This window comes from Nasonia vitripennis, chromosome 2 (genome assembly GCF_009193385.2).
Source record: "Nasonia vitripennis strain AsymCx chromosome 2, Nvit_psr_1.1, whole genome shotgun sequence".
NCBI lineage: Eukaryota > Metazoa > Arthropoda > Insecta > Hymenoptera > Pteromalidae > Nasonia > Nasonia vitripennis.
The window spans coordinates 742,224-754,701 of record NC_045758.1 but is presented as its reverse complement, the minus strand read 5'-3'; the positions used below and the strand labels follow the sequence as shown (position 1 = coordinate 754,701).

At 53.9% G+C, this 12,478-nt stretch overlaps 1 protein-coding gene across 9 annotated transcripts in view; it reads right to left on the bottom strand.

Moving 5' to 3' along the window:
* LOC100679823 overlaps window positions 1-12,478 on the bottom strand; it is a 30,804-nt gene that overhangs the window by 6,082 nt on the left and 12,244 nt on the right. The window contains exons 1-2 of one of the 9 annotated variants that reach the window (XM_016982908.3): window positions 5,403-5,757; window positions 3,554-3,887 (exon numbers count right to left, since the gene is read on the bottom strand). The exons of 6 other annotated variants lie outside the window; for them this stretch is intronic. In XM_016982908.3, the coding sequence (XP_016838397.2) occupies window positions 3,554-3,616 (63 nt within the window). In that variant the 5' untranslated portion in view covers window positions 3,617-3,887; window positions 5,403-5,757. Of the gene's footprint in view, window positions 1-1,271; window positions 1,564-3,553; window positions 11,446-12,478 lie in introns of those variants that run through there. 2 more of the 9 variants (XM_032597396.1, XM_003424797.5) reach the window with 2 other exon arrangements.

The window sequence follows — 12,478 nt, the reverse complement described above, 5'->3', positions numbered from 1 at the left end:
CGAGCAAATTGTCCGACCGAAAAACGAAGAGAGAGAGAGAGAGAGAGAGAGAGGAATGCAGTTTTTGCGCTGCACGAATGCGGGAGAAATTATAGATTAGCCCAGTAATTTACGCGACTCCCGCGAGAAAAACAATGTAGGGTATGCATGACGTCGTCCCAATTAGCGGCAATTAATTCATATAGAATAGACTCTCCCAGCCTCTCGTTACGTGCAGCGCGCGCGCAGCGAAATTACGTAAAAGCATGAAATTAGCCGACGCAGACAGAGAGAGAGAGGCAGAGCTTTGGCATTAGCCAGTCCACGAAGCGTAAAATCAAAAACGTTTCATTATTCGCAATATAATAACCCAGTCTCCCGCAAGCCGCACGACTAGGCGCATTCAGTGAAATATTTAGGACGGCACAAAGGATGGGCAGCCGAGTGGAAAGGATAAGGCGCCCAATTGACGTAATCTACCGCTTTGTCGCTCGGCTGCGCGTCGCTCTGTTCCCAAAAGTGGCGCGCGAGCGCTATTAAACGGTATTAAGCGATATTGGATAGTCGTTCCACTTTTTCGCGCCTGCAGAGCGGCGCCGGTTCTCGCTGATGGATGAGGCGCGGAGAGAGCCAGCTGTCGCGGCCGCAAGCCGCTGATTTCCAGATAGCTATAACACACGCTCCGTTTGTTTACATCGCTCTCCGAGAGTCATTAGAATCCCAGCATGCATACCTGCTGCACCAGAGCGCCGAGCAAAGCCGCGCGATCGCGTTACGACAGCGAATCGCGATTATACACGCGCTGCAATTTCGCGGAGTTACATCAGAGAGATAGGCCGCCGCTGCTGTTCCCGCGAACCCGCGACGAGCTCGGAGATCGGCGTTGCGAGTCTTTTTTAATCAGACTCTCCCCCGGTACGTGCGATTACACACACGATTGATCTGTCGCGCGCCGTGTACTTTCTAAAGCCGAGTTTTTAAGAAAATCTCTTCGTTTTCCGGATTACCGGGCAAAAACGATTTCCCGATCGCGACCGGACAGCAGCGATCGGCGGCGCACGCAAACTCCGGTTAACGACTCTTCCACGACGTTCCAGTTGCGGGCAGCGCACGTTTTGCATTCCTGACGTCGGCGGAGAGCGTATCACGAAGAGCGTAAAAAAAAGCCTGCTCGAGCGAGCGAGAGAACCGTTATTTGAGTCGTGCAACGCGACGGACGCCGAATTCCCGCGGCCTAATGCTCACACGAGTTTCGAGCTGACGTACCTTACGAACTGTATATAGTGGCGTACCTCTAGGCGGAACCTTCTCGCAGCATGCCACCGGCTCCCGGACTCCGCTGCGCTCACTGCACGAAAATCACTGCACGGGAGCCAAGATCGGCGGAAAATCGGCAAGCACTCGGAGTGGCTAAGTTTATACAACGCACGCACACACGCACACGCACACGCGCATGCACAGGTGCCTATATCGAGTGGCAGGGGGACGCTCGGACTGGATGGCCGAGAATTGTACGGAGAGCAGGAGAGAACGCCAACGCGGCGGTGCGGCGCTCGAGGTTCAAGAGCAGACTGGTCAGTCTGGTGCAGGAGCTCTGTGGTCTGTTGTATACGGTGGCAGTGATGCCAGCGCCGACGACTGCGCCGGAGCGTTTCGAAGGAGCCGCAGCAGCAGCGGAAGGGGGGCGACCGCCGTCGCGAGCGCACTTTGCACGCTGTATAAGACTCGCTGTGCCCCTTTTACGCTATCGATTTTTTTCGATTGAAAAATATTCGGAGAAAAAGTACGAGCTCTATTGTTCACATGCACGATGGGGAGAGCGGTCGTCTTTTTGTGGACAAAAAAAGACGTTCCCAGTCGAAAAACCGGATCAATCGATAAAGCGTCCGATTTCCCCCGACGTCGTCCATGGAAATTCTCAGCCTAATCTCGACCATTATTCAGCTTTTAAAAGTGAAAGCAGCATCTCGCATACTTGCGCGCGCGCACGTAATATAGCGCGGAGCGGCGGGGGGACACGGCGCAGGAAGAAAGAGAGCAGGACACAGCGTGCAGTGCAGCCGCAGCGCAGAAAATGAGCTACAATGCTGAAGCGGTCAGCGGAGCCTGCGGGCAAAGCGAGAAGCGAACGAGCGCAGGAACAAAAGCGGCAGACGGAAAAACAAGCTTTCCTACACAGCCGCAGCAGCGCAGAAAATGGTGTATTCGAGAGAGAGAGAGAGAGAGAGAGCGTAGGTTCGTCAGCGGCAGCAGCCGGAGAAAGAGAGGGACAGGAGAGCCGAGAGGAGAGAAGAGGAGGAGGAGGAGGAGGAGGAGCGCGCACAATGGGACTCGGCCGCGTAACAGTCCTTAAACAGGTGAAAATGCCCCGTGCGAGATGCGCCAAAATCCATGACAAGTGCCGACTGACTCTTTCCCTCTTATTCTGCCCAAGGCTAAACGGCCAGAGGAGAAAGGGACGCGAGGAGGGACCGGCTTTGCCTGCGCGGTTGCGAACTCTTGGCCTTTTTCTGCTCAGCAGCCGGCCCCGAGTCTAGACGCGGATTAAGATAATGGAGTGGATATTTCACCGAGCTCACGTTGTCCGGCCGCTCCTCTCCTGAAATTAAAGACTTTCGGCGCACTGCTCACGGCGATTCGGCAGAACGATGCGAGGTGGGAGAGATACGTGGCTTTTCCGCGAGGAAAATAAAAGCCGGGGCGCCGGGCTCGCCTCGTACGGCCCTGCTGGAGGAGCGAAGCTATAGAGAAGGCTTAGGGGATCCTCGAGAGAGAGAGAGAGAGAGAATTCGGACGTGCCCAGAACAGGTAGAAGAAGAGGCGAGCGCGCGTCGGGTCGAAAATTCGCCGTCGATTCCTACTCTCCTGACTTTGGTAATTGGGCTCGAAGGTGCGTCGACTCTCTCACATTGTACCTTTTCTCGTTATATTCGTTTTACGAGCGGGATTGAATTTCTTCCCGAAGATGAAGATACATGGGGGACCGGATCGGCGATTATACAGGTGCGTGTGCGAAATTCTAGTTCACTGCTCGCGCGTGGGAGCTTTTTACCCGCCGAATCTAAGCATCCCATCTCTCCCTCTCTTGGATGCAGGCCGCGGCGTCATATAATTTCAGCTCCGCAAAAATATCGAGTCTGCGTGCGGTACACGTGCCCCATTGGGGCGGCGACCAACAAACGGATAAGTACGCGCGCGAGGGCCTTCGGATATAAATTCCGGCATTAATTATACGCGAGCGCTATCTAGTCGATCAAAAGGGCGCAAAAAAGCGCGGGCGCCAGAAAGAAAAAAAAAATCAGCGCATAATGCGCTCGAGATGTAGGTACTGTCCGGCAACCGGATCTTCTTTGAAGCGGCGTGTCGTCGCGCTAACGCGACTTTTTTATCCCAGCGGGCCATTGTATGGCAAGTGCGCTTTCATCCTGCCCTCCGCTGCTTTTTGATAACAGCTTTTTGAAGCCGCAGATAAGGACTATTTTTAGACACCTCCTGTTCCGGCAAGGCTAAATTTAGGGGGCGCTGTAATGCGCGCCCCAGCTGTTGAGGTAAACAGAACGCTTATCAGACTCACCATCTGGGTGTACTCGGTCCACTCGTTCCATATCTTAGAGTCTATTTTCTTTCTGCAGGACATCCTACGTGTTGCCACATGCACCGAACGCGCTTGTGTAGCAATGTATCTGACCTTGGACTCAGCCTCCCCTCGCTCGAATATCAATACACCCGCGAGTAGCTATTCCTCCCACCGAATCCCTCTTCTTTTCTCGCCTCTGAGGCGCGATCGGCTGGCCGATAGGCCCAGCATCTTGCTCCTTTCTTCCTTTTGTCTCGCGCGAGCGCTGCAGCTTTCGCCCTTCTTTGTGCCGCCGCGGTTCCGGTGATGTCGCTGCCGGTCTATACACTCGCTGAATTGGACATTTTCGTGATTGCAGAGCGGATCCTTTCTCTTTCTCTTCGCGGATATAGAGCTAAATTAGTACACCTCGCTCGTTGCGCAACGTCACTTCTGCCGAAAGTGCACGGCCGAAAAACGCAGCGCGCGATTCGCCTTGAATTGTCCGCAGAGCAGTAACAATGGATTTTTCGCTACACAATGCTACGCGTTGCTGCGCGATCGGCAATCGTCAACGTCACGCTTCTGGCGATTCACCGAGCGCGCCGGGGCAGCTCCGAGAAGCCTAATTGCGCGGCGAAAGCTCGAGGAAATGCCCGCCTTCCGTAAAATTCGTTATTTTTTCCGAGATTCCGGCCGATAGCCGAGCCTAGCGGTAATTCAATGCTTTCTTTTTTCACTCTTACTTACGAGGCCTATGGTTTATTTATTAGGTTTGGAAGCGCGCGCGGCTTTTGAAATTTCAGATCCTTTCTACGCGATCTCCGCGTAACCCGTATACCTGCGCGTAATGCGTATACGCGCCCGGCTCATCATCGCCCGACCGATAAAAAACCGGCGCGCGGAACTGCACGATAATGCCGCGCGAAATTCCAAGTCGCTCGCCCGATCAAGCAAATTTTTATTGGTTCCAGTCGATTTTTATGTCGTTTCCGTCCGACTCGCTACACACAGAGTAATTATTACTGTAGCGACGACGGCCGTGTCCTTGCGCGCAGGTTATCTCGTCTTACGCGATGTCACCTCGAGCTACGCCGCTGATAATGACGATCTCGATTTTCAGCGAGCAGAAGCGGCAGAGATGACGGCGAGCTGCTGCATGTCAAGGACCATACGGGCGATGATACGTCGCCGCTCTTTGTTATGCGTTTCCTCTTCTTTTTTTTCTTTTTTTTGTCTTCTTCACGAGGTGTATAGAGCGGATAGGCCGACGCGAGGCGGTAATTTATGGATCCTTTTCATTTCGTTATTCACGCAGGCTCGGCGTGGCGGTAATTGCAGCGATCGAGCGTACCAACAACGCGCCTGGTTATTAAATTCCCGAGACACGTACGCGGGCAATTAGCGCAATCATCGTGATCGTCGACGAGTTCGCGCAGCCGTCGAAGGAAAAAAATGTATCCGAATATTCGGACTGTGTACATGAGCTCGTCATCGGCGCAATTACGCGCTTCCACGGGGGCTTAGACTCGGCCTTAGGAATGACAGAGTGCGTTTACGGTAAACGGGTTAACGGTAGCCTCTGCCTCGCTAACGGCCCGAGCGTGTAATTTTCGTGAAATCACGAGCCGCATGTGCGCGCGAGCACGCACAATGTGTCTAGCGCGGCTCTTTTTCTCTTTTCTCCGTCTTGGAGAATTACACGGCGGCGGCGATGCCTCGAAAACCTTTATACAGCGCAGCTGTACTTTCGTTGATTTTAGATTCTATTTTCGTAAGGAGAGATGCTTCGGAAGCACGAGGTGTACTAAAATCCTCATAAAAGCGAGCGAGCGAGCAAGAGAAAGAAATTTGGGAAATTAGAAACCGTCGCTAGTCGTTTCGTTTCACTCGATCTTCCGAGTTATCGTTGTTGCGGCGTTTTCACTTTTACGTACGCGCAGGTGTCGCGCGACTGATAAAAAAGGCCGACTCGAGCAAACAAAAGCGACTCGCTTCGTTTACGATAACGATTCACGCGCCGATCGAGAATCGACTCGGGCCGACTGCCTTCCAAGTCCCCCCTTCACAAGGAACATCCGCGCGCGCGCGCGCACTTCTTCTCTTCGCGAAGCACAGCAGCAGCACCGAGTTCACTTCACACGCGGCTCGAAGAACTTGGTCGAAAGGACGGGCCCCGACCGCAGCGAAAACCGCGACTCTCCGTCCGCGAGCGAGAGAACCGACTGCGGACGGCCGAGCCGCTCTCCTCTGCCGCGAGCCATACGCTTCCAAACGCTCTTCCGGTTTCTCCTCCCTCTCGCTCGACCTGCGTGCACCTACCTCCTCCTCGCCGCCCCCGCGCGCACGCGGAGCTTTTCGCTTTCCTCCTCGAAATTAGCTCGCTCGCGCTTATCGCCGACTGATAGCGCTCTCGCGCCAAGTTCATTATCGCGCGCGACGACGCTCTTTTCTGCGCTTCGCCTATACTCCGAGAGAGATGGGCAGCTCTTTCGGACCTCGCCGTTATCGCGCGGGCCGATCTCGTTAATTCTGCGCAGGTCTATCGCCGATCTTGATTGGGGCATTACCGTTTTTACTAAAAATAGAGATGTCGTGAGCGAAAAAAAAAAACAGCCAATAAAAACAGCCAGTCGGCGGTGGGTATCGATAAGATAAGCGGCTTTACACGTTTGTTCACTTGTAGCCGAGATGCAATCTAAATTGAATGAGCTTTATCGATATAGTTTTCTGCTCTATCGTACCTGCGCCGCAGCTCGCTCGTGTACGCGAGAATTTGAATTTGACAGATTTATGGCGGGATGTCATATGACAATGTGAGTGGTGTAATGACGCAAGCGAAGTGTGCTTTTCCACTTGATCGACTCGTCTATTAGACGGCCTGACAGCTGTGCACACGCCGCAACGATTACCCTCGCGCGTTTTCAATTAGCCGGGAAAATCCCACAATGCGATACGGAACCAGCTGTACGTTTCCAATGAACCAGCACGCACTTCCGATTCCGATTTCTCCCAGCGCTGTGTCGGAACGAAGATCGACTAGTTTTTTCAAAGAAAAGCAGCGGCCTTTCCTGAATGAAATGCAATTGCGCGCCGGCACTGCAGCTCGCGTTACATAAGCTCTGCAACTATCTCTCTCTCTCTCTCTGCATCCAGCGGCGCGATCGTGCCGCGCGCTTCCCCTTTCATTTTTTCGGCCGCGCACGCGGATAAGATTTCCAATGGATAAGCGGAATTTTTGCGGCTCGACATGTCGCAAGCCCGAGCGAGAGACAAAGGGATAGGAAGGTCGTCGTACGTGAGTGCATAGTCTACGGTCAGCGGCTCTCTTTATGCGAGTCCGTAACCTTAACGACTGCGACGACGTCGTATATACACAACCGGAGCGCGTCAACTCTTTTCGCAACCAAGCGAAGCGGCTCGCGTACAAAGGTACTGTCCTCGAAGTGCATTAAACGAGCCGAGCAGAGACTCGGTGTCATTTTAAGTTTCCGCAGAGGCTAAACTTGTACGGGGGCAATGCCAAGACCAGTGCAGGTTTACCTCTCTTGCCGGCTTTCCGTAGCTGGTACGCTTTCTTTCGAGGATGGATTGGCTCTCTGTCATAAATTCGCCGATCCGTTTTTTCAAAGTCACGCCGCCGATTAATTCCCAACGACAGTCGTTAAACAAACACGCGGCTTGAATCACCTTCTCCTAGGAGTGCAGAGAAAGGCTTGTACACGCGCAAAACAACGCGGAGCGGAAAAAGGGAAAATCGATGCGGCGACGCGAGATAAGAGTGCATCCTATTCGTCGTGTTCGCTCTTTTTTTCCCTTCCTTACGGGGCGACAGGCGTACGGACACTCCGTGTGCGGCTTGAAATTTCGAGCGAAGAAAGCGAGCAGCCGCAGCCGAGCGTGTTGGCCTGCACAACACTCCCGGATGGAGCGCTCTAACGAGTTTTAATGAAAGCAAGAGTTCGCAGCTCTTTACGTAAAACGCATACTATTTTTTTCAAGGCGAGCGTCATCCGAATAGAAAAGACCGCTCGCGAGTCCGTTTCAGCAAGTAGCGCCGCGTACATTCATCCGCAAGATTGATCGGCGCATCTCTTTGAGCTATTCTCAGCTATTCTCAGCGGCTCGCATCGGCTGTCCCACAGCAGTCGATCATGCGAGCGGCTCGAGCCGAGTGCAACAAATTAGCGATTTCTTCGGAACACGAGAGCTCTCGGCCGCTCTCGGATTGCGAAAAAGCGCCGAGTACGTTTTTGCGCCCGTTAATTCCTGGAAAGTCTCCTATGCTTTTCGTTCACGCCTACGAGAGAGAGAGAGAGAGCAGACGATATATCGGGAGGACACGTGCCCGTAACTCTGCGAAATAATCGCGATGATATATACACTCGTTATAAATTCCGCGGAGTTTCTAGATCGAGTTTCACTACGCGGCTCGACGAGAGCAAAACGAGCGGCGACATTTACATCTCTCCCCGCGTGATTTTTCCTCCCCGAAAGGCAACTTTTTGCCCCGCACCTACAGCGCCGGCGATTTCACTGCACAGGCTTGATATATTATTTATAGGCACACAGGCGCGAAAGTAGTCCAGCCGCTACTCCCGTTTCCAATTTTCCGCCGAAGAAGGCTTATTACGCGTCCTGCGCGCGGGCTAACTTGCAAGGACTTTTATATGCGGCATTGTGACGCGCGCGCTCGTCCGCTGCGGCGAGGGGAAAAAAAAAACCGGACCAGATTCCAGCTGCCGTGTTTACTTTGCGTTATTATTGTGGCCGCGTGTGCGCGTTTACGGCCTTGTAAAGAGCTTCAATGAAAATATTCGTCGTCGCGCGGATTTCCCCTTTTACTCGGCTCCTCGCTTCGCTCGCGTTTATACGGGTACAGCGGCGACAAATTATAGAAGCCGGTGCCGGTCTCGCGGCGATCTGGGTTAAACGATAGACGCTCGATTTGTTTTCACATCGCGGAACGACTGCCGCCGCCACCGCCGCCGTCAGGTGATAATCGCCCTGCGGCGCGTTCCGCTTCACGGCGGCGATCTTCGCTGCGCAGGAAAACGGTTTTCGATAAACCGGCCGCAGGCGGCCGTGCCTAATGTGAAAATGAACGGCTCGGCTTTTTGCTTCGTTTTTCCGTCGCCGCCGCTTTCTTTCTGCCGTACTCCATTTTCACTTCGCGATTGAATTACGACGCTAACGAGAGAAGAATATGCACGCGGAATGAACTCGTCATACGCGCTCGAGAGATAATTCCTGCGCGTGCGTCTACCCCGGCTCGCCGACAAAGCGCTCTCGTCTACCCGCGGGCCCTTTCAAAGGTCCCCCGAGTGTACACGTGCTCCGAGCGCGCGCGACTCTCCTTCCGCGTTACTTACGCTCCTCAGCGCACTCAAACACGCGCCGCATTGTGTAATTGCGATTTTCGCCAAGAGAGCGAGGCCGTTTACACGTAATACGCATTATATTGAATTTTCGTACACCGGCTTTAAGTCCCGATCCCGATTCGGAATTCGCAGCTCCTGGCATGTACGTTGCGTAAGCCGCGCGCCAGCGATTTCGTGAAAGCTTCGGCTTCGGCGCCGGTCACCCACGCCGTGTATATAGGTGTGCGTTACAAGGACCTTCTTTTTGCGGTATCAATCCCTCCCTCGGGGATTCGTGCGATTTTCATTTTTGCCGCGCGTCGAGTGGGGCTTGAATTGAGACGTTCGATGGTATATAACCCACGCGCGTTGTTATGCGCTCGGGCAATCGAATCGTTAATCGCGTGGAAATTATATGGATAGAGAAGGGGGGGGGGGGGGGGACGCGCGATTGTTCGAGCCGGCACGTACAAAGAGAGACAAAGGCTAGAGAGGATCGAGCTGTGCTATTAATGCGTTGTAATTCCTCATTTTTCCCGATAAATTATCCGCACCAGCCTCCTTCTCGGCACGACGAATCACTCACTCAAGCGTGAGCGCCGAGCCACATGCCCGCGAACCTGGCGCAGGGAGGCGGCATCGGACGACGCGCACTCGACTCCTGCTCTCCGGGTACGCGCCTGGCGTTACGTCTGCGCGCGACTTGTTGCACCGACGCGTACGTCTCGGCGCAAACACACTCGCGCCACGATCGACTGGACGGCTTCGATGGCCTGCATGCGCCGCCACTATGGGCTTTTTAATTTTCGGCGAGCTCCCTCGTGGACTCCCAAGCAGGTCGAGCTACAGCCGGGATAACAAAGAATCGAGCGTCACGCGTTTTGCGCAAACGTCTTGATCGCCGCTCTACCAGGCGAGCAGGAGGCCGGCGCAGCTGGCAGCTCTGTCGCGCGAAAGCCCGATAGGCACCTGTGTCGCGCGCTGCATACGGGAGTATACGGTTCGCGTCGAAATCCGTTATCCGCCGCGCGCGTCATGTATTGTGATTCGGAAGAAAATTCAGAATGATTAAAACTCGTTTTTTCAATTTGCACACCTCGCGGCCGATCGATCAGCGCTCTAATCGTCCGCGCCGTGCAAATTGCCTTTTTCCTCGCGCTCTCGCGCATAATCGTATGCAATTTTTATGTGGGTCAGCTTGATTTATCATCGATCGCCGATAAGCGCGTCGCGTGATTTACAAGCTGCCTACGCGGCGACATCCTCGCTCTCTCTCTCTCTCTCTCTCTCGAAAGTTTCCGCTGCACCATTTTCCCGGCGCCGCTAATTAAGTTCCGCAAGAGCACCAAAACCGCGGCCAAATAAGAAACAAAGAGCTCGCACACTCGCTCAGCTGTTGGTCTAACGGTATCCGCAAAGCCTCTCCCGCTCCGCCGATCACACACATCCATAGACGCGCGCCGCACGGCAATAACATACGGGATCGTCTCTCGCTCTCTCGCGTACTTATTCCGATACTCGTAAACAAGCAGAGTGCAAAGAGTGTCCGTATAAATCTCGCTCTTTCAACAATCTACTCTCTTCGGATCCGCAGCGCCGACCGCGTGCGCTACACGCCGTGCACATGCTACACACTCGGTCGAACGTGACTCGACGCAATCGGAGCGATTTGCGGCGACTGCGGCGCATGCCATGGGAAAGCTCGACTGCGCCGCTGGCGTTGCGTGCCTCTGCACCTATATGTGCACCGAGAGATCGAGGGGGCGACGCGAGGTAAAAGTGCGCCGTGATATCGAAGAAAGTGTTAAAGTTCGTTGCGCAACGCGCAGCGCACCGCTAACGCCTGTTCGTTTCGCGCTTTGCCATATTAGACTCGGCGGCTCGCGCGTCGATAATGCGATCGTTTTTACCAAAATGATAAAACCAATTAAGATCGCGCCTTTTTAACGGGATAAGACGAGAGGGAGCCGAGGAAAGGCCCGGCGGATTATCGGAAGCAAGCCGATATCCCCGAAAATAAAGTAGACAAATTGGAAGCTCGCGCTCGAGAAGTACGCACTATTGGCGAGGGCAAAATGGTCTTACCGCGAAATCGATTCGGCAAACGGGTTTAACGGTGCCTTTGTCGCGATCTCTCTCGCACGAACGCGCGCGCTTTTTGCTCCCTGTTCCGCCGGCGGGCTTGTCATCCTCTTCGCTCAGAACCCGTTTGGACTGTGCACTGGCTTGGCTTACGTCCACCCGTGAACCCGCCGAGCACCTGAATAATAATCGTAAAATGAGGAGAGAAGAGAGAAGGAGGGCATCGGCGCGGGCGATGTGTGTTGTACACATCCGAGAGAAACAATGAGTGCCGAAGAAGGAGAGAGAATGAACGTGAGAATTCGGGAATTCTTTTAGGCTACTCGGCCGTCTTTCTGCGAGTGTTAGATGGAAGAGAAAGAGGGAAAAAAGGAAGCGTTACGATGCGAAATTACGCGCCGTTGGGAGTTTTTGCGCGCGCGCGTCCGCGGTTGGGAACAAGTGCCCGATAAGCGTCGTCGCGAGCTGCTTTTTTCGGAAACTGTGTCAAAATATTTATACGCGCGGCTGCTCGAACTAACGAGATGTCACGAGTCCCTTTCTGCTCTATTCGCGGGCAATTGCGCGTGCGGCAGTCATAGCGGATTAAAGTAATCAGCGATTCTTAATTGCCGACTGTCTATAACCGGGTCAGGAGTGTATGTTTGCTATTGTGAAAAAACGACGACGAACAGTATAACGTATGCTTCCTTATTGACGCCGCAGCGTATATCGCTTCGATTAAAACGCCGTCGGCACCTATAGCGAAGCTAAAATCGTTCCGAGGATGCAGCCGAGTTTCGTAACGAGTTTACTGCTTCCAGTGCGGCATCAGCGGCATCGCATCCAGTAGAAATTACACGCGGGAGAGGATTGCACTTCCGAGACGCGGCGGCGATTTATGTGTGTCGCTTACGTTACGCCAGTGGCTAACTGCTCTCTCCCCTCGTGGGAAGACCTCCGAATAATCCAGCACGCATACCTCGCCGCATGACCTATCAATTTCTCCCCTCCTCGTCGTCCGCGTTGTTTACCGGAGGAACTGCACTGCGATCGGACGGCTTTGTTCTAAGTGCAGCGGCTCCCTCCCGTTTTTGCAGCTCATTGCGCCGCGCGGTGAATCAGCTGAGTTACGGGGATAAACGCGAGCAAGAAGCTCCGGGGTAAATTGATATTCCGGGATGGCGAGTACACCCTGCTGCAGCGCAGAAGCCAAAAAAAAACACGCAACAGCATCACCATCGGCGCGAGGCAGCGAGGCACAAATTGCGTAACGAGTCGCCTACGTTTTACGCATTTCCAAACATGGCGTGCATTCTCACTTTTACGCGCGCCGAGTTGAAAAATTCGGAATTCTAGAGGATAGCTGCAGCAACACGCGGTCTACAAAGTCGCGAAATGAGAGTCGTTTTTGTACGTTATTGCAACGACTGCCTCTGCGTCGTGGCTGGCGGGGAGAGAGAGGAAAATTATGGGGGAGTAGGAGACGGCAGATGGTTCTCCTCTGGAGAGGTCCCGCGCG